Source organism: Prionailurus bengalensis, chromosome A3 (assembly GCF_016509475.1).
Source record: "Prionailurus bengalensis isolate Pbe53 chromosome A3, Fcat_Pben_1.1_paternal_pri, whole genome shotgun sequence".
Classification (NCBI taxonomy): domain Eukaryota; kingdom Metazoa; phylum Chordata; class Mammalia; order Carnivora; family Felidae; genus Prionailurus; species Prionailurus bengalensis.
This window is the reverse complement of record NC_057354.1, coordinates 80,002,211-80,021,714: the sequence shown is the minus strand read 5'-3', so window position 1 is coordinate 80,021,714 and position 19,504 is coordinate 80,002,211. Positions and strand designations below refer to the sequence as shown.

The 19,504-nt window shown below is 38.2% G+C and overlaps 1 protein-coding gene across 1 annotated transcript in view; it reads right to left on the bottom strand.

Moving 5' to 3' along the window:
* Positions 1-18,994, bottom strand: part of COMMD1 (copper metabolism domain containing 1) — a 189,865-nt gene extending 170,871 nt beyond the window's left edge. The window contains exon 1 of the mRNA XM_043603474.1: positions 18,784-18,994. Coding sequence (XP_043459409.1) covers positions 18,784-18,960 — 177 coding nt within the window. The 5' untranslated portion in view covers positions 18,961-18,994. The remainder of the gene's footprint in view (positions 1-18,783) is intronic.
* Positions 18,995-19,504: the final 510 nt, after the last annotated feature.

Sequence of the window (19,504 nt, the reverse complement as noted above, 5' to 3'; positions counted from 1 at the left end):
AATAAACAAAAGAAACGGTAGAACCGCCAACTTTGGACTACTTCTTAGAAATCAAGATGAAAAAACTTTATGCAAAACAAGTACATTAAGAAAGGTAAAGCAAATTAATCAATCACCCTTCCTGCCCAAAATAATATTTGTTGGTTAGACTAATTCTCAGAAACAATGACCAACAGGATGTATTTATACGACACTTCAATACTTCTGTAAATAACTAAACTCAAGAATTTAACACATTTTAAATTACAAATGTTTACCTTCCACAAATATAACTGAAGAAAGAAAATATATTTTTGAGTTAACTCAGGATTTTTTTCTAGTAAAACTCTTATAGGCTCAGGATTCCCTCTACAACTCACTGGAAAATCAAAATGATGTGGATCTGTTGTTAAATGGCTGTTTATGCCAGAAGAGAAGCACTGATGTTCTAGATACTTCTAAATTACTCTCTTTAGTAGTAGAAGCTAACTGTTACTAACTAGCTTTCATTCTGTCAAGTTACTTTTACCCAGTAATTTACTGATCACTCTTTCTTCTAGTTTGGGGTAGGACTCCAATCTCAGCAAAGGAAAAAAATCCATGATGAAGCACAATGAATGTTTCCTCCTACTGAATACTCCAAGCAACACATTAGCCCTTCTTTAACTTCATGGAGAAAGAATTTAGCTTTTTCTCAAAGAACATTTTGTGGCTAGCTCAAAGACATAAGTGTGGGAAAGTCTCCAGAAGCAATCAAACTAAAAAAATACCCCTCTTCACTTCCTCCGCAGTACTATTGACAGACCATAAACCTTTCTCTTGGGAGAGAGCACATGATTAGTGTAGTATCCAACTCAAGTGCATAAATTAATATTTATGTGAAAAAAATTACTGGGGCGCCTGGATGACTCGGTCAGTTAAGTATCCAACTCTTGATTTCAGCTCAGGTCATGATCCCAGTGTTGTGGGATCGAGCCCCATGTGGAGCCTGCTTAAGATTTTCTCTCTCTCTCCCTCTGCCCCTCTTCCCTTCTTGTGCTCACTCTAAAATTTAAAAAAAAAAAAAAAAAAAAAAAAAAATCACTGTTTAAGGAACCAAATTGTTTAGAGGTCATCTCTTAAAACCAGAGTCCCACTACCAGCTTAAATTCATAGACCTTCAATAAGAGAGGCAGTCCTAGCCTGTAGAAATTTAAATAACTTAACAATTAAGAAAAATAAGAATGAGAGAAAACACAAAAATGCCACACTAGCTGTACTAGTGAAGAAAGGCCATTAAAGTACTATTGGACAGGCGATAAAATGTATGACAAGAGAGAGGAGAGTATAAAACTTAAGAAGAATAATGACTTAATTATTTGCAGCCTCAAAGGAAAACATGTCTCAGGTACACAGGAGTTCGGAAGAAATACAACTCAGGGCATGGTTCCTACGTGCAATCTATTTATAAGGACAAACCAGAGCCCAAAGAAACTATATAAAAACTTCTCAAGGGACACCTGGGTGGTTCAGTTGGTTAACTGTGCAACTCTTGATTTCAGCTCAGGTCATGATCTCACTGTCATGAGATTGAGCCCTGCATCCGGCTCTGTGCTCAGCATGGAGCCTGCTTAAGAGTCTCTCTCTCCCTCTCTCTCTCTGCCCCTCTCCAACTCATGCTCATGTGTGCTCTCTCTTTCAAAATCAATAAATAAAACATTTTTTAAATTAAAAATTAATTAATAACACATTTTTTAAAAATTATCAAATCAACCTGTGAATAGATCAAACATGGTTCTCATACAACAGAATACTACTCAGCCTTTAAAAAAAGGAAATTTTGGGATGCATGGCTGGCTCAATTGATACAACATGTGACTCCTGATCTAAAGGGTTTTAAGTTTGAGCCCTATGCTGAGTGTAGAGATTACCTAGAAATAAAATCTAAAAAAAAAAAATTTTTAAACAAGATAAAATCTTAAAAAAAAGAAAAGAAAAGAAAAGAAAAGAAAAGAAAAGAAAAGAAAAGAAAAGAAAAGGACATTTGGGGCACCTGGCTGGCTTAGTCGGTTGGGCACACAAATCTGATCTCGGGGTTTTAAGTTTAAGTCCCACAGCAGGTGTAGAGATTACTTAAATATAAAATCTTTTTTAAAAAAAGAAGGAAATTTCATAATATGCAACATCATGAGTGAACCTTGAGGACAATATGCTAAGTGAAATAAGCCAGTCATAGAAAGATTAACACTGCATGATTCCCCTTATATAAGGCATCTAAAATAGTCAAATTCATGTAATCAAATTATCAGAGTGGTGGTATCAGACTTGGGGGGTGGGAAAAATGGTGAATTACTAATCAATAGCCATAAAAGTTTCAATTAAGCACAATGAATAAGCTCTAGAGATCTGCTGTACAACACTGCACCTACAGTCAGCAATACTAAAATTTTTATTAAGCTTTCTTATGACAATAAAATAAAATAAAAAATAAAAATAGTTCTCTACTCATGGAAGATACCTAATGAGAAAATAATGACTAAATTTTAAGGATTAAAAAGTAGTCTCCTCTATTCATAATAAAGCAAAAACCAAAAACTTTTGAAATCCCCATCAACAGTACAATGGATAACCATATTTTAGGTTTGTATTCACTCAAACACTGGTATACTCAACAAGGATTGGCAACTTTTTTCTATAAAGAGCCAGACAGTAATTATTTTAGGCTTTGCCAGCCATCCAGTCTCTGATGCAACTACTTAACCTTGCCTTTGTAGAGCAGAAGCAATCATACACTTTATTTTAAGACATTAAAATTTGAATTTCATGTAAGTTTCCTAGGTCATAAGAAATTCTTTTAACTGTTAAAAAATGTAAAAAAAAAAAAAAACATCTCACTGTACACAAATAGGCAGGAGCCAGATTTAGCCTGTGGATCATAGTTTGCTTATCCCTGCTCTAAAACAATAATAATGATCTACAACTATATGCAATAATGCTGACTCTCATAAGCATAACAGTGAGTGAAAGAAGATAGACATAAGAATATGTACTCTAAGACTACATTTATATAAAGCTCAAAAACAGGCAAAATTAATCTGTGGTGTTAGAAGTTACTAAAGTGGGGGACACCTGGGTGGCTCATCGGTTGAGTGTCTGACTTCAGCTCAGGTCATAATCTCGTGGTCTGGTTCGTGAGTTCGAGCCCCACATCAGGCTCTGTGCTGACAGTTCAGAGCCTGGAGCCTGCTTCAGATTCTGTGTCTCCCTCTCTCTCTGCCCCTCCCCCTCTTGCATTCTGTCTCTCTCTCAAAAATAAATGAACATAAAAAAAATTTTTTTAAAAAGAAGTTAGTAAAGTGGGGAGGAGCTAGTGACTAGTAAAGAGCATAAGGGGGTTCCAGGATGCTGGTAGCATTTGGTTTCTTGATGTGGGGGCTCGTTACATGCATATGTTCAGTTTGTGAAAATTCATTAAGGTGCACACATGTGATCTGTGTATATTTCGGTATATATGCCATATCCAATAACAAGTTTTTAAAAATAAAATTAAAGTGTTCTCTCTATAGAGAACTAGCTAAATACCCAGAAATGATACAAAGACTTTAGGGACAGATAATTAAAAATAATCTAAAGGAAAGTAAATTAGATGTATGATACATGAGTGGGAAAGGAACCCTCAGTGTAGAATTCTCAATTAAAAAATTGTCATTTTATATTTGTATGTCAAGTAATCTATTTTATACGAAGCAAATCTTGATGATTAAAAATAAAATACTAGGAGATTTTCTCCGAACATCAAATTTAAATAAAATATATTAACATTTATCACCTTGATTGTAAGTAAAGTTTTCTTTTTTTTCTTTTTTAACATTTTCATTTATTTTTGAAGGCAGTTCAAGCAGGGGAGGGGCAGAGAAAGAGGGAGACGCAGAATCTGAAGCAGGCTCCAGGCTCTGAGCCATCAGCACAGAGCCTGACGCAGGGCTCAAACCCACAAACCGTGAGATCATGACTTGAGCCAAAGTCAGACGCTTAACCAACTGAGCCACCCAAGGACCCTATAAGTAAAGTTTTCTTACAAGAAAACCAAACATACTAATGACACAAAACTGATTATCCCTAGCAAATGTTTGTTATTGATTTTTTTTTTTTAAGTTTTATATGTTTACTTGGATGGAGAGAGCGATGGAGGGGCAGAGAGAGAGGGAGAAAGAGAGAATCCCGAGCAGGCCCCATATTGTCAGCCCACACCCTGATATGGGGCTCAAACTCACAAACCCATGAGATCACGACCAGAGATGAAAACCAAGAGCAACTTGGCCACCCAGGCACCCCTGTCTGTCACTGATTTTAAGGGATCAAAAAGATTATCAGAAGTAAAGGTAGAGAAGTATGTAAAAACGAATTAATACATTTTCTGCCCTCATTCCTTTATGCACACATTCTTGTTTACTATCAGGATACCCCTTCCCTCCTTGAATGACAAGTCTAAGAGATAGGAAAATTCTCTGTTTAATTCATTGATGTTCCCAGTGCCAGGCACAGGACCTGGCATTGTAGGTGCTCAATAAATGTTCACTTGAATAAATGAATGCATTTTAAGTAAATGATAAATGATTTGATCACTTCTCAAGTAACATACCCTCAGGATAAACAAAATGGAAATTTAAGGATTTCATAAATGGTACCACGATCAGATGTCATGACATAGAATATACAGAATACTATGTTTCAAAGACATTTCCATACTCGCATACAAAAACATTAAAAGTTAATCATACATATGGGGCACCTGGGTGGCTCGGCTGGTTAAGTGTCCAACTTTGGCTCAGGTCATGGTCTTACAGTCTGTGAGTTGGAGCCCCACATAGGGCTCTGTGTTGACAGCTCAGAGCCTAGGGCCTGCTTCAGATTCTGTGTCTCCCTCTCTCTTTGCCCCTCCCCCACTCACTCTGTGTCTCTCTCCCCCTCTCTCTCAAAAATATTCTAAAAAATTAAAAAACAAAAAGTTAATCATACATAAAGCACACATAACACAACCCATACCAAAATTTCTTTAATTTAGTATAATATGGCACTTCTCAAGGAATCAGTTGAAACAAATAATGAAGTCAAAATTTGTAAAAATTATGTCCTTAAAAAAAAAATTACAGGAGCGCCTGTGTGGTTCAGTTGGTTAAGCGTCTGACTTCAGCTCAGGTCATGATCTCATGGTTTGTGAGTTCAAGCCCCACATTGGGCTCTGTGCTGACAGCTCAGAGCCTGGAACCTGCTTTGGATTCTGTGTCTTCCTCTCTCTCCGCCCCTCCTCCACTTGTGCTCGCGCTCACTCTCTCTCTCAAAAATAAATTAAAAAATGTAAAAAAAAATTTTTTTTTAATTACATTCTACCTTAAGACAAAGCCAAAAAATGAAGATGTTTTATTAGGACCAAAAAAAATGATTTTTCATATTTCTATAATTTAAAATAAGGATCCACTTCACCTTTATACCTTTCTTATGGCATTTACCATGTAATACAGGATTCTTTAAGAAAGGGACTGTGATACTCACTTTTGTGTACAGAGCCAGGTATATAGCACATTAAGGGCTCAGTAAATATTTGATAGCTAAATCAAACAAAGAAATTGTCTTTAAAATCTCTCTACCCAGGAACTCCTTCAACCCATAAAGTTTGCAGACCCAGAAAGCTTTGAGAGGAAGAGATTCAAAAATAGATCTTCAATTAATCTTTTTTTTCTAAGTTTTGGGTTTTTTAAGTAATCTCTATATCCAAAATGGGGTTCAAACTCACAATCTGAGATCAAGAGCTGCATGTTCCTCCAACTGAATCAGCCAAATTTATAGAACACCTCATAGAAGTCATTTGATTTCTCTTTATTTTTTTTAAGCAGGCTCCATGCCCAAAGTGGGGCTTGAATTCACAACCCCAAGATCAAGAGTCTCATGATCTACTGGACTAAGCCAATCAGGCACCCTTCATACCAGTCATCTGAGCCCATTAAAATAAACTCCGGCTGGTAATCTGCAATTGCTGCTTTATCATATGATGTCCAGTGACATAAAAAAAGTAACATCTTACTAAACAGTTGCTTGCCAATCCTTCAGAGAAGCAGAACTGCATCTCACAAGTTACCATCTAAATTCTCAAAACTATTCAATGAAATTAGCAACATTTACTGATACAAAAACTAGGGAACTATAGCAAAATGAATGTATTTATAGAGCTTTAAATTTTCCAGAAAATGGTATTTCTAAATTCAAGCCATCAAACCAAGTATTTCACATTCCTTTTTGGATAAGAAATTCTTATTGTTGAGTAGCCAACTTTGTTTTCTTAACTAGAACATTCAAGAGAAAGAACATTTGAAACATTGTTGCTTCCAGCAGTGTTAGCAAGCCAATATTCTACTGCCACCTAGCACAGAAAAGCAGAACTACTACTGCTTATAGTTAACACAATGATGAAGACAAAAGACGAATCAATCTGAAAACATGTCAGAATAAGTCAATATTTCAGTCTCTTCTATTCAGGTCTCTTAATCTACACATTTCAAGACCAGATATTTTGCATTCTTTTTTAAAATCAAGTTAATTTATGATTTAGTATTTGCTCTCTGAACCGTATATGGGTGAAGTTCATTCTTAACACTGAAGTGTCAGTGAAGACAACTGCTTTCTACATTTTTCAATTGTAAACTCAGACCAATAATGTATTAAAAAGTATCTTACACAGTAAAAATTTCTACATTATATAACAAATGCAAAAACTCTATTGCAAACACAAAGCTCAAAATTTAAAAGGATTTTGAAAACAAATTTTAATAAAAATAAAAAGTATTCTGGCTTTTTCAGGGCGTCTGGGTGGCACAGTCAGTTAAGTGTCTTGACTCTTGATTTCAGTTCATGTCTTGATCTCACAGTTCATGAGATCGAGCCCTGTGTCAGGGCTCTGTGCTGACAGTTCAGAGCCTACTTGGGATTCTCTCTCCCTCTCTCTCTGCCCCTCCCTCACTCACACTTGCTACCTCTCTCTCTCTCTCAAAATAAATAAATAAATAAGCTTAAAAAAATTTTTTTTAAGTATTCTGTTTTTTTCACAAGAATGAGATATTAGATACATTTCACAAGATAAATCTCAAAACAGAAGCTGAGGGGTGTCTGGGCAACTCAGTCAGTTAAACATCTGACTTTGGCTCAGGTCATAATCTCATGATCTCATGGTTTGTGAGTCTGCCCCCCACATTAGGCTCTGTGCTGACTTGAAGCCTGCCTAGGACTCTCTCTCTCTCTCTCTCTCTCTCTCTACCTCCTCTACATATTCTCTCTAAACACACACACACACACACACACACACACACACAGAAGCTGAAGATACCATTCTTTGATGATAAAAAAAATTATCAGGGTGCCTGGGTGGCTTAGTCAGTTGAGTGCCAATTTCAGCTCAGGTCATGATCTCACAGTTTGTCAGTTCAAGTCCCACATCAGGCTCACTGCTGTCACCACAGAGCTCACTTTGGATCCTCTGTCCCCCTCTCTCTCTGCTCCTCTTCCGCTCATGTGTTCTCTCTCAAAACTAAATAAAACATTTTTTAAAAAAGTATCACTACTGGGCAGTCAACTCAAATCATTTTACAAACCTAATACCAAATATACTTTTAAGCTTCTGCTTTAAGAAAAGAAAAGAAAAGAAAAGAAAAGAAAAGAAAAGAAAAGAAAAGAAAAGAGCTTCTGCTTTTACTATAAATACTTGCCACAAAATTTTCCAGGTTATTTGGAAACTAGGATTAAAACATGCTTTAAAAATAATATAAACAGGGCGCCTGGGTGGCTCAGTTGGCTAAGCATCCGACTTCAGCTCAGGTCATAATCTCACAGTTTATGAGTTTGAGCCCCGTGTCAGGCTCTGTGCTGACAGCTCAGAGCCCGGAGTCTGCTTCAGATTCTGTATCTCCCTCTCGCTCTGCCCCTCCTGAGCTCGTGCTCTGTCTCTCAAAAATAAACATTATTTTAAAAAATTAAAATAATATAAACAAATATTAAAAACCAAAAATATACACCAGAGTTTGCAAAATATTAAACTACTGGAATATTAAAAAGATTAAGTAGGGTATCCCTCAGCCAGAATTTAACATTTTCTACTTACATCATACCCCAAAACATCTCAGCAATACAATGTTCATTAAAAGCCTCTGAAAAAAAGCTTCTACCCATGCTGAGTACAAGGGTACCAAATTCCTAATACTGAAAAATAGCATATAAAAATCACTCATGATAATTTTTTTTCTTTTTTGAGAGAGAGCATGCGAGCAGGGGAGAGGGGCAGAGGTGGGAAGAGAGAGAGAATCTTAAGCAGGCCCCACGTTCAGCAAGGGGCCCAACCCAGGGCTTAATCCCACAACCCTAGGATCATGACCTGAGACGAAATCAAGAGTCGACACTCAACAAACTGAGCCACACGGGCACCCCATAAATAAATTTGTTTTAATTCAAATGAAGAAAATTATGTATTGTATACACCCCCTTGTGTTTTAAAAAAAGAGGAAAGACTGCTGATGATGGGGTTCAGGGCATGCTACCCCAAAATACAGCTGGCATAAGGATTCTTGAAAAATGAAGTAGTTGGAGAAAAGGCAGAGCAGGAAGGTCTCTGACCTTCTCCCCGACTCCTTTCTCATGAAATAGGTCATAAAATCCACATGTGAGAGGTGCCCTCTCTATACCCAGAAGAAAGGAGCATCCTTATCTCCAAAGATAAAGAGATGGCAAAAAGAACCCTACAAACAGGCCTTGCTAAAGTTTACTCCAGTTTACTACAATTACCTCATACTCCCCTACTCCTCCTGTGACCTCTTCACCAAACCCAGCATAAAATACTCAGGTCTAACTGTTTCTTTGGGTCTTCATTTCCTTATGAAAGCTCCTGTGTCGTGCAAAACTTATATGAAATAAATTTGTATCCTTTTCTCCTGTTAACCTGTCTTTTGTCAGTTTAATTTTCAGATGTGGCCAGGTCCCTAAGAGGATCAAGAAAAAAAACCTTTTTCTCCCACATGTTGACTAAACATAGTAGTATACTGTCCACATCAAAATTAAATTCCTGGAAATTAAAAACATGATCAAGTGAAAAATTCAATTAAAATGTTGGAAGATAAAGTTTAGGAAATTGATCAAAAAGTAGAACAAAGAAAGAAATGGAAAATAGAGAAAATAAAAGAAAAATTAAGGATTCAGTCTAGAAGCTCTAACATTCAAAATCAGAGTGCTAAAAAGAGACTAGAGAAAAAAAGAGGGGAAAAAAATCATCAAAGTAGGAATACAACATTTCCCAGAACTAAAGGTCAAGTCTCCAAATTCAAAGGGTCCACAGTGGCCAAAATAATGAAAGAAAAGAAAACCACAAACCAAGGACACTCAAGGAAATAAAGGATAAAAAGAAAATCCCAGGGGCGCCTGGGTGGCTCAGTCGGTTAAGCGGCCGACTTCGGCTCAGGTCACGATCTCGCGGTCCGTGAGTTCGAGCCCTGCGTCGGGCTCTGTGCTGACAGCTAGGAGCCTGGAGCCTGTTTCTGATTCTGTGTCTCCCTCTCTCTCTCTGCCCCTCCCCTGTCCATGCTCTGTCTCTCTCTGTCTCAAAAATAAATAAACGTTAAAAAAAAAATTAAAAAAAAAAAAAAAAAAAAGAAAATCCCAAAAGCTCACAGAGAAAATGGTCGCAACTTCAAAACTGTGAGTCAATTTCACAACCTAGAAATACATTTTCAACCAAACTAGCAATTAAGTATGAGACTAAAGATACTTTTTTCAGACTTAAAAAGAAAAAAGTGACCTCTCATATACCTTTTCTTAAGGAGGAACTACTTGAGAACATGCTTCAAGATCTGAGAAGAGACACAGAAAGCAAGCTGAGCCCAGCAAGAAGATAGAGCTACTTTATGGGTGCATCCTGGACTGTTCAGGTGATGTTCTGACAGCTAATAATTAGGCCCTAAAGACCAAGTCAGGAAACTTAAAATAGGGTCCCAAAGCAGTCCAATCCTCATTTAGGAAAGATATTATCATGATCGTAGTCAACTATATTCATGAGAAACCCCAACCTTGGGACCAGAGGTAAATTACTTTTGTGCTGTTTCTGTCCTTTCCTTTTAGTTCATTGTACTTAATAAGTAGACCTTTCCCTGCTTATCTTTCTATGTTCATGTTGTAGAGTGGGCTAGGAACCATTCTAAACTGCCTATAATCTGCATCAGTTGGCACACTCTGGCTGCCTTTTCAAAATGTAACCCCTGGCTTAATGTCTATATTCCTCAAGAACTATGTATTCCACAAGGGCAGGGACTATAGCTGTGATGCTTACTGCTGTATGCTGTATCCCAAGCACAGGGCATGGCATGTATTAAGATGCTTAATAATATCTGTGGTATACGTAAATGCACAAAAACATTAACACTGGTTATGTCAACAGATAGTATGTTTTTACACATCTCACATTTCTAAACTTTCTTTAATGAGACTAAATATTTATAATAAAATTAATAAGGGAAAACATACAGGTAGCTCAACAAAAAACAAAAAAATTAAACTGAGCACTTCAGATGATACACATGAATTACATGATATACAAAACATGTATTACCACAGGTCCTTTCTTTCCAGTCAATCTAATTCTCAAACAAATTATAAATTTTTACGGCTTCAAGAAGAGAAACAGAACCAGGGATTTAAAATAGAAATATATAAAATAGAAATATTTTTATAGCTTTTTACTATTATACATCTTTTTTTTTAAGTTTATTTATTTATTTATTTTTAGTAATCTCTATACCAACATGGGGCTTGAACTCACAACCTCGAGACTAGAGTCGCATGTTCTTCCAACTGAGCCAGCCAGGTACCCCTTAAATATTTCATTTTTTTAAGTAACCTCTACACCCAACATAGGGCTCAAACTTAAACCCCGGGACCAAAAGTCTCATGCTCTTTCAACTGAGCCAGCCAGCTGCTCTTCAAATCTTAATATTATATATTCTATAAGTTATTTTCCAATGTAAGTTTAAACCAGTTTTCACGTTGATAGTTTTTACTTGATTTGCAGGCTCATAACATTATGCTTTATATTATCTTATATTACATTAATAAACACATAAATTTCACATACTCTGAATATAAAAAAAAATCCAAATTCAAATTCTATGTCTTATGAAGAACACACACTTAGTACCACGGAAACATTAAGGCTCATTTCTTATTTACCACAGATCTCATGAACCTAAAGAACAAGAAGTAAAGTTCCCCAAGAGGACAGAACACAAAATAATCCCTATTTCCAGCTTCCAGATTTTTTATCAAGTAACCAACTTCTAAACATAATTTGTATAGTATATTGTTTCAGGGCACCTGGATGGCTCAATCACTTAAGCGACCGACTTCAGCTCAGGTCATGATCTCCTGGTTCGTGAGTTCGAGCCCCGCATTGGGCTCTGTGCTGAGAGCTCAAAGCCTAGACCCTGCTTCGGATTCTGTGTCTCCCTCTCTCTCTCTGCCCCTCCCCTGTTCACACTCTCTCTCTCTCTCCCAAAAATAAATAAACATTAAAAAAAATGTTTTTATATAGTATATTGTTTCCAAATATTAAACAAGAGTTTAAGGGTAACCTGGGTGGCTCAGTTGGTTAAGCATCCGAGTCCTGCTCTCAGCTCAAATCTTGATCTCAGGGTCGTGAGTTCAAGCCCCACATTGGGCCCACACTGGGCACAGAGCCTACTTGAAATTTTTTTAAAAATAAAAAAATAAATTAAAAAAACAGGAGTTTAAGAATAGATGTTTGAGACAGAAATCAGCACATTTTTTCTGTAAAGGTTCAGATAGTAAATATTTTAGGTTTTTTAAGGCCGTATCTCTGTCACAACCACTCAACTGTTATTGTAATAATGCAAATTGCTAAAGACAAAATGTAAATAAATAAGCATGCGACAAAAATGGCAGTGGGGTCACCTGGCTGGCTCAATCAATGTAACATGAGACTCTTGATCTCAGGTTGTGGGTTCAAATCCAGCATTGAGAATAAAGACTACTTAAAAATAAAATCTTGAGCTTGGGTGGCTCAGTCGGTTAAGCATCCGGCTCTGGATTTTAGCACAGGTCATGATCTCACAGTTCATGGGATCAAGCCCCACATTGGGCTCCAGGCTGGCAGTGCAGAGCTTGCTTGGGATTCTCTCTCCCTCTCTCTCTGCCCCCTCCCATGCTCTCTCTCTCAAAATAAATTAATAAACTTAAAAAAATAAAAATAATAAAGTAACTTTAAAAAATAAAAATGGCTGCAGGCCAGATTCATCCCATGGGCCATAGTTTGCTGACCCCTGGCTTAGAATATTATACCTTCCAGCTCTCCCCATATAGATAAATGTGTAGGTTTCTCTCATGCTTATCTTTTTAATGGCAATCTCCATATTTAAGCACTAGCCACTCATTCACTTAGTCTACAGATTTTTACTACCACATGCTAGAAACAGTATTAGAAGTTAGGAATAAAAAGGTAAAAATAATGAAGTCCTGCCCTCTTAATGCTTACATTCCAACAGGGAAGTCAACAAATAAGCTAATACGTACATAATATAATTTCAGGTAGTACTGAGTATGAAGTAAAGTAAAGCAGCGTAAATAGAGTAGGGGAGGAAAGGTGAGACTCTTTGGATAAGTCAGGGAAGACCTCACAGAACAGCACTTTTAAGTAGAGAATGAATGAAGCAAATGAACAATCCATATGAATATCTGGCAGAAGATTATTACAGGCATATGGAGGAACAACTGCAAAGGCCCCGAAGAGTCAGAAAGCACCTGGCATGTTTAAATAAAGACAAGAAGACTAGTGTGGCTAGAAATGAGAAAATGTGATCAGAGAAACAGATACCGAGAGATCATAAAGACTTATGGACAACAGTAAAAGGACTGGATTTTAAGTTTGATGTGAAGCCATGAATTTGGAATGGCTGAAAGCCAGAAACTAAGGAGATACGATGCATGCTTTAAAAGCATCACTGGTTTACTTGTCAATTACATCTCAATAAACCTTGGCAAGGGGAAAGGATCACTGGTAGCTATTAATCCATAAGCTATTGCTTGCATTTCAAGACTTCTAAAATAGGATCTAAACCTGTGTGCCTGGCTGGTTCAATCTGCAGAGCATGTAACTCTTGATCTCAGGACGGAGTTCAAGCCCCAGGATGGGCATAGAGTCTACTTAAAAAAAAAAAAGAAAAAAAGACCTAAACATATTTTTAAATTCAAATCATAGAAGAAAAGAGAAATAGATAAGTTAACTTTTGACTGTAACTTGACTTTTGTTGTATAGGAGTATGTCAACAATAGATAAAACCCAACAAAATTCTCATTAAAAATTTTTGTTTGGATGAAGCTAGAGAGTATAATGCCAAGCAAAATAAGTCAGTCAGAGCAAGACAAATACCACATGATTTCACTCATACGTGGAATTTAAGAAGCAAAACAAATGAGCAAAGAAAAAGAGAGAGACAAACCAAGAAACAGACTCTTAACTATAAAGAACAAACTGATGGTTACCAGAAGGGAGGCAGGTGGGGAATGGGTGAAATAGGTGATGGGGATTAAGGAATGCACTTGTCATGATGAGCACTGGGTAATATATGGAATTGATGAATCACTATACTGCACGCCTGAAACTAATATGTAACACTGCATGTGAACTACACTGGAATTAAGATAAAAATTTAATAAAATTTGTTTTTTGTTTAGTATGAAATTTCAGTGAGGGAACACAAAATTATCACCAACAGAGGGCAGTAGTGAACACAGAACATAAGTATACAAAAAGTGATCTAGCTTCAGTTAAGATCTTCCTCTAGAATTCCAGTAAACTAGAACAAGGAGCATCCCTGCAAGGTTAACAGCAGAAGCAAGAAATAGAGAATATGCAAATACATATCTAGAAGAAACTGAATTATAAATATAAACCAAAAAATAGGTTAAAATGGCACAGTATTTATACACAATGTCATCTCCCTAATTAAACACACCACTCTCAATTCACTGGTTTCACTGCTCCTCAGAAGCTACCATAAATAAGGCTAGAGCAAATGAATGGCCAGCTTCATATATGTATAAGCAGAAGGAAGGTTTGCCCTTTTGTGAGCAATAGGTAATGCTCAAGAGGATCGATGTCCCAGCCAAGTAGGGTAGGAAAGCTCCATCCAAGTGGAAAACAGAGACCACTACAAATGCCAGCAATCACTGCATTACATCTGGGCACAGTGTGAAGGTTAAAGGGAAAGATGCAGCTCAGGTTATCTGAAACAGCCTATAAATGAATGCAGGCAGCTGGCAATAAGGAGTCTAACATGTATACCCACTGCCTATACCGTGCAGGGAGTTGTGCATCCTTTCCTTTCTTTCCTCCAACCTCTGTTGTCCCTCTTCATTTTCACTTTCTTCACAGAACTGGATTCTCTATAGATGAATGAAAGCTATGGCACCAAATGAAATGAGGTACTACTCACTTTTATCCTCAGTTTGTTTCTCTTTGCTTAGACTCGTGCATTTTTTTAGTATTTTCCTCTCTGCTCTTCTAGCCTGCATGCTCTTCTAGCCTGCATGTTGAATTCAAGATAGCTGAAACTCTGTGGAGTTTCCAAGACAAAAGAAAAAAATGTTTTGACTTCTGTCATCTATATGTAAAAATGTATACCTTGACCACTTCAAACTCATTAGGATGGCTAGCATCACAAAACAAAAACAAAAACAACAAACTATCAAGTGTTGGCAAGGATATAAAGAAATCAGAAAGTCAGAACTCTTATGTACTGTTGGTGGGAATGTAAAGTGGTACAGCCACTGTGAAAAAAGAAAAATTACATATAGAATTACCATATTATCCAGCAATTCCACCTCTGGCTATATATCCCAAAGAATTGAAAGCAGGGTCTCAAAGAAATATCTGCACTCCTGTGTTCACAGCAGCATAATTCACAATAGTTAAAATATGGAAGCACCCCAAGTGTCCAAGGACATGAATGGATAAAGCAAGCGTGATATACACGTACAATGGAATATTGTTCAGCCTTTAAAAGGAAGGAAATCCTGCCATATGCAACAACATGAACCTTGATGACATTATGCTGAGCAACATTAAGTCAGCCACAAAAAAGACAAATACTGTATGATTCTACTTACACGAGATACTCAGAGTAGTCAAAATCATAGAAATACAGAGTAGAATGCTGGTTGCCAGAGACTTGGGGGGGGGGGGGTGGTTAGTTATGGAGAGTTATTGTTTAATGGGTATAGAATTCCAGTTTTACAAGATGAAAAGAGTTACAGATATGGATGGTGGCGATGGATGCACAACATTATAAATGTATTTAATACCACTGAACTGTACACTTTAAAATAGTTAAGATGATAAATTTTATAAGTATTTAGCCACAGTAAAAAAAAAAAAAAAGTATGCCTTGCTTAAGAGCAGGAACTAAGGTTAACAGGAATAAAGAAATAAAAGGTTGCTTCATTTTTTTTCTTGGCTCCTCCACCAATACTCCATATTGGGTACCACTATGCTATGGTCAAATTGGACTATTTACCATTTCCTGACCTTGCTCTACATTCTCCTAGAATGCCTGGAATGCCCTATACGCTGCCCCTCACTTCAGTCTCTATTCTACACTTTATTCAAGAGCAGCAAAAATGGCATCTCCGAGAAACCTGTAATACCCCTTTCTGTCCACAGTTTACTCAGTCCCCTATTTCCAAATACTACAGCATCCTTGCATCATGACTGTTTGTGTACATTCTCTTTTATTGCAGAAGGTCATGCTCAAAGCCTTTTGTTTAAAAATCTTGTTTGCAGGACTCCTGGGTGGTTCAGTTGGTTAACTGAGGGCGTCCCAGTCTTGATTTCAGCTCAGGTCATGATCTTATGGTTCTTGGGACCAAGCCCCGAATCTGGCTCTGTGCTGACAACACAGAGCCTGTTTGGGATTCTCTCTCCCTATCTCTCTGCCCCTCCCCAATTTGTGCACTCTCTCTCTCAAAATAAATAATCATTTAATTAAATAAATAAATAAATAAATAAATAATAAAAATAAAAATCTTGTTTGCGTATGTTTTCCTAAGAATTAGAGAGATGTTTATACCTCAGTGTTGCTTAAAAAGGTAAATGAATATTGGAACTAGATGTCACCTAGAACTAGATGTCATATAGTTTCAGTCCTAAGTCAAACAATCAAATGCTTTTCCCCTGGTTATCTCAATCAGTTATACCGAGGCTGTGTTGCAAAGCAAAGGCAAATCTTGTTCTACTCCCACCACTAAGTGAACCGTGCTAGCTCTTCAGCCCAGAATTACTCAGAAAACTGAAGTATTCCATCGTCAGGCAGAGGACTGAAAGGAGAGAGAGCAATACCTGGATACTATTCAGCAATATATTTAAATGAAAACAAGGAAGACAGTTTCTAGGCAGTGTCTTCTCTGGGTATCTGCAATTTGTATCTCATAATCAAACAAAAGAATCAAAATATTGTCCACCCAGTGCTCGCTTCAGCAGCACACATACAAAATATTGTCCACCCAAAGACCAGCACCCCCAATGTTTGGAGCTCCTAAGACACTGGCTACACACATGCTGTTCTTACTTCCTGGCCCGCAGTCAGTCATCCTCATCACCCCCACAGGCCTAGCAAACACCTCAAAAACCCAGGTAAGAAGTCAAATTCTCTAGGAAACCTTTTCTGCCCACTCAGAGAATAAGATTTGATACAAATAAAAGGCATTCATTAGTGTTTATGTTATCAACTAAAATTACTCAGAATAGGGGTTCCTGGCTGGCTTAGTCGGTAGAGCATGCAGCTCTTGATCTAAGGCTGTGAGTTCAAGCCCCACATTGGGTGTGGAGATGACTTAAAAATAAAATCTTTAGGGGCACCTGGGTGGCTCAATCAATTAAGCATCAGACCTGCTCAGATCATGATCTCACAATTCTTGGGTTCAAGCCCCACATCAAGCTCTCTCTGTGCTGGCAGCTCAGAGTCTGGAGCTTGCTTTGGATTCTGTGTCCCTCTCTCTCTGCACCTCCCCTGCTGGCACTCTGTCTGTCTCTCAACAATAAATAAATGTTTAAAAAATAATAAAATAAAATATTTTTAAAAATAAAATACGGAAAGCCTAGGTGGCTCAGTCTGTTGGGCATCTGACTTCAGCTCAGGTCATGATCTCACCGCTCCCGAGATGGAGCCTCGAGTCAGGCTCTGTGCTGACAGCTCAGAGCCTGGAGCCTGCTGAGGATTCTGTGTCCCCCTCTCTCTCTGCCCCTCCCCCATTAACACAAATAAATAAATGTTTAAAAAATAAAGTAGGGGCGCCTGGGTGGCTCAGTTGGTTGAGCATCAGACTTTGGCTCAGGTCATGATCTCTTGGTTGGAGAGTTCAAACCCCGCATTAGGCTCTGTACTAACAGCTCAGAGGCTGGAGCCTGCTTTGGATTCTGTGTCTCCCACGTTCTCTGCCCCTCCCCCACTCTCATTCTCTCCCCCCCTCAAAAATAAAAATAAACATTTAAAAATTTTTAATAAATAAAAATAAACAAAATTACTCAGAATGTCTAGGATCACACCTGAGATATCACTCCTAATATTTCCATGCGACAATGTGTGTACTTTTTGTGAAATAATTGCTTTGTGTTTTTTTTTTCTGGATTCAAATCCTATATGCAAAAGCAGTTAAAAAAAGAAAAACACAACTGCCTTTTTAAAGCCTAAGCAGTTTTGAAACAAACTGATGCAAAAACAGCTGAAATTTCAACATTGCCTTTAATCAAAGTGCGATTTTAGACCAACTAGACTTAGACTCCCTGAGCCTGTTTCCTATTCTTTAAAATGAGTGTCCACCTAGGACGGTTCCTAACACATAGGAAGCCCACAAAAATCTAAAATCATTTTTATTGCCTATCTCTCGAGTATATTTCGGCACTGGATTCATTCCTATGACTAGCTCTCAGTCTAAACCAGTGTTGTTCAATATAGTGGCTATATGTAACCACTGGTCGCTTGAAATCTGGGTAGTACTAATTGATATGTGCTTTCAGTGTGAAATACACATAATATTTCAAAGACTTGGTGAAAAAATAAAATACCATATTAACATTTTGTATATCGATTACACAAAAAGATCATACTATGGATATACTGAGTCAAATGAAATAAAATTGATTTCATCTGTTTCTTTTTACTTTTTTAATGTTGCTTTTAGAAATTTTTAAATTATATATTTAGCCTTCATTATATTTCTATCGGACAGGTTGACTTACACTTTGACTTCAAGCTGGTCAATGTGCTCTCTTAACCATACAGTGCACTAGTTCACAGGGGTTCGCTCCAGCCAATCCACCCCCTATCCCAGCATACAGTGGCTCACTTAAACACTCCCCACTTCCACAACCCGGGAAAGCTGATTTAGCAGTTCTTTAATTTTTAATTTTAATCTGGAGGGCACAGAGCAGCCGAGGCAACTCGAAACTGTTGCCCACACAACTACAGAGGAAAAGTTGAGGGAAAAACCCAGCGTCCTCTTCGGACGACGAACACTGCTGCAAGGCTGGGAGCTTGAGCAGAAAAGGGTCACCCCTAAGAAAGTGAGAAGGGGCGACAGGGCAAGCGCCTCGGATCTGAAGGAACATAACGTAGAGCCCACGGAGTGGAGGTGTCAGAAGGAAAGCCTTTTCAGCTTCTGGGGAACCAATCTGAGTATGGAAGGGAAGGAGCTGGGTTCCGTGGCCGCGGCAGGGAAGATCGATACCTTAAGAATCCCTCTCATCTTAGCCAGAAAGGGGCGGAACTCCTCCAGTGACACGTCTGGATAGAGCTGGCTCCGCAGCAGCTCTTCTGTGATGCCTTGATGCCCGTGGAAAGCTTCCTGGGCCAGGCCGCTCAGCAACCCGCTCAGAGGTTTGGAACCCTCAAGCTCGCCCGCCATGGTCAGCTGCAGCCCCGCCCCCCAGCAGCTGAGCGCAGCCTCGCTACGGCACCCGGGATGGGCCTAAATAGCCTGGGCAAAGGCGCGCGGGACGAATGAGGGCGAAATTCCGCCAGTGGTTGGTATTGGTAGCCAACAGATTTGCTCTGCAAAACCCATCGCCTAGGGCTGCCACCGTGGAGCTATCCATAAAGTTCCAGAAGAGTCACTTTGCTTCCGCTGATTCCCTTCATTACTCCAGGGCCTACTGAAAGGAAAGATCACTGGGTGAAGACCACCTGACATGGGGAACTATTCTATGAATGAAGGTGGTAGTTTAACTTTGGAAAGGCTGCATCTCATCCCAGGCCTTGCCAATCCACTAACTGAATAGGATCTATCACTCAGATGTAATCTCTGCCTGATCATTACCTGTCCACCTTTTGTCCAAGAAAATTTAACTAACGCCTAATAACATAATGTGTTTTCTAGGATTATTTACCTTTATATATATGCGTGTGTCTTGTGTTTCCAGCTAGATCAGCGGCTCAGCTCCGATGCTCCT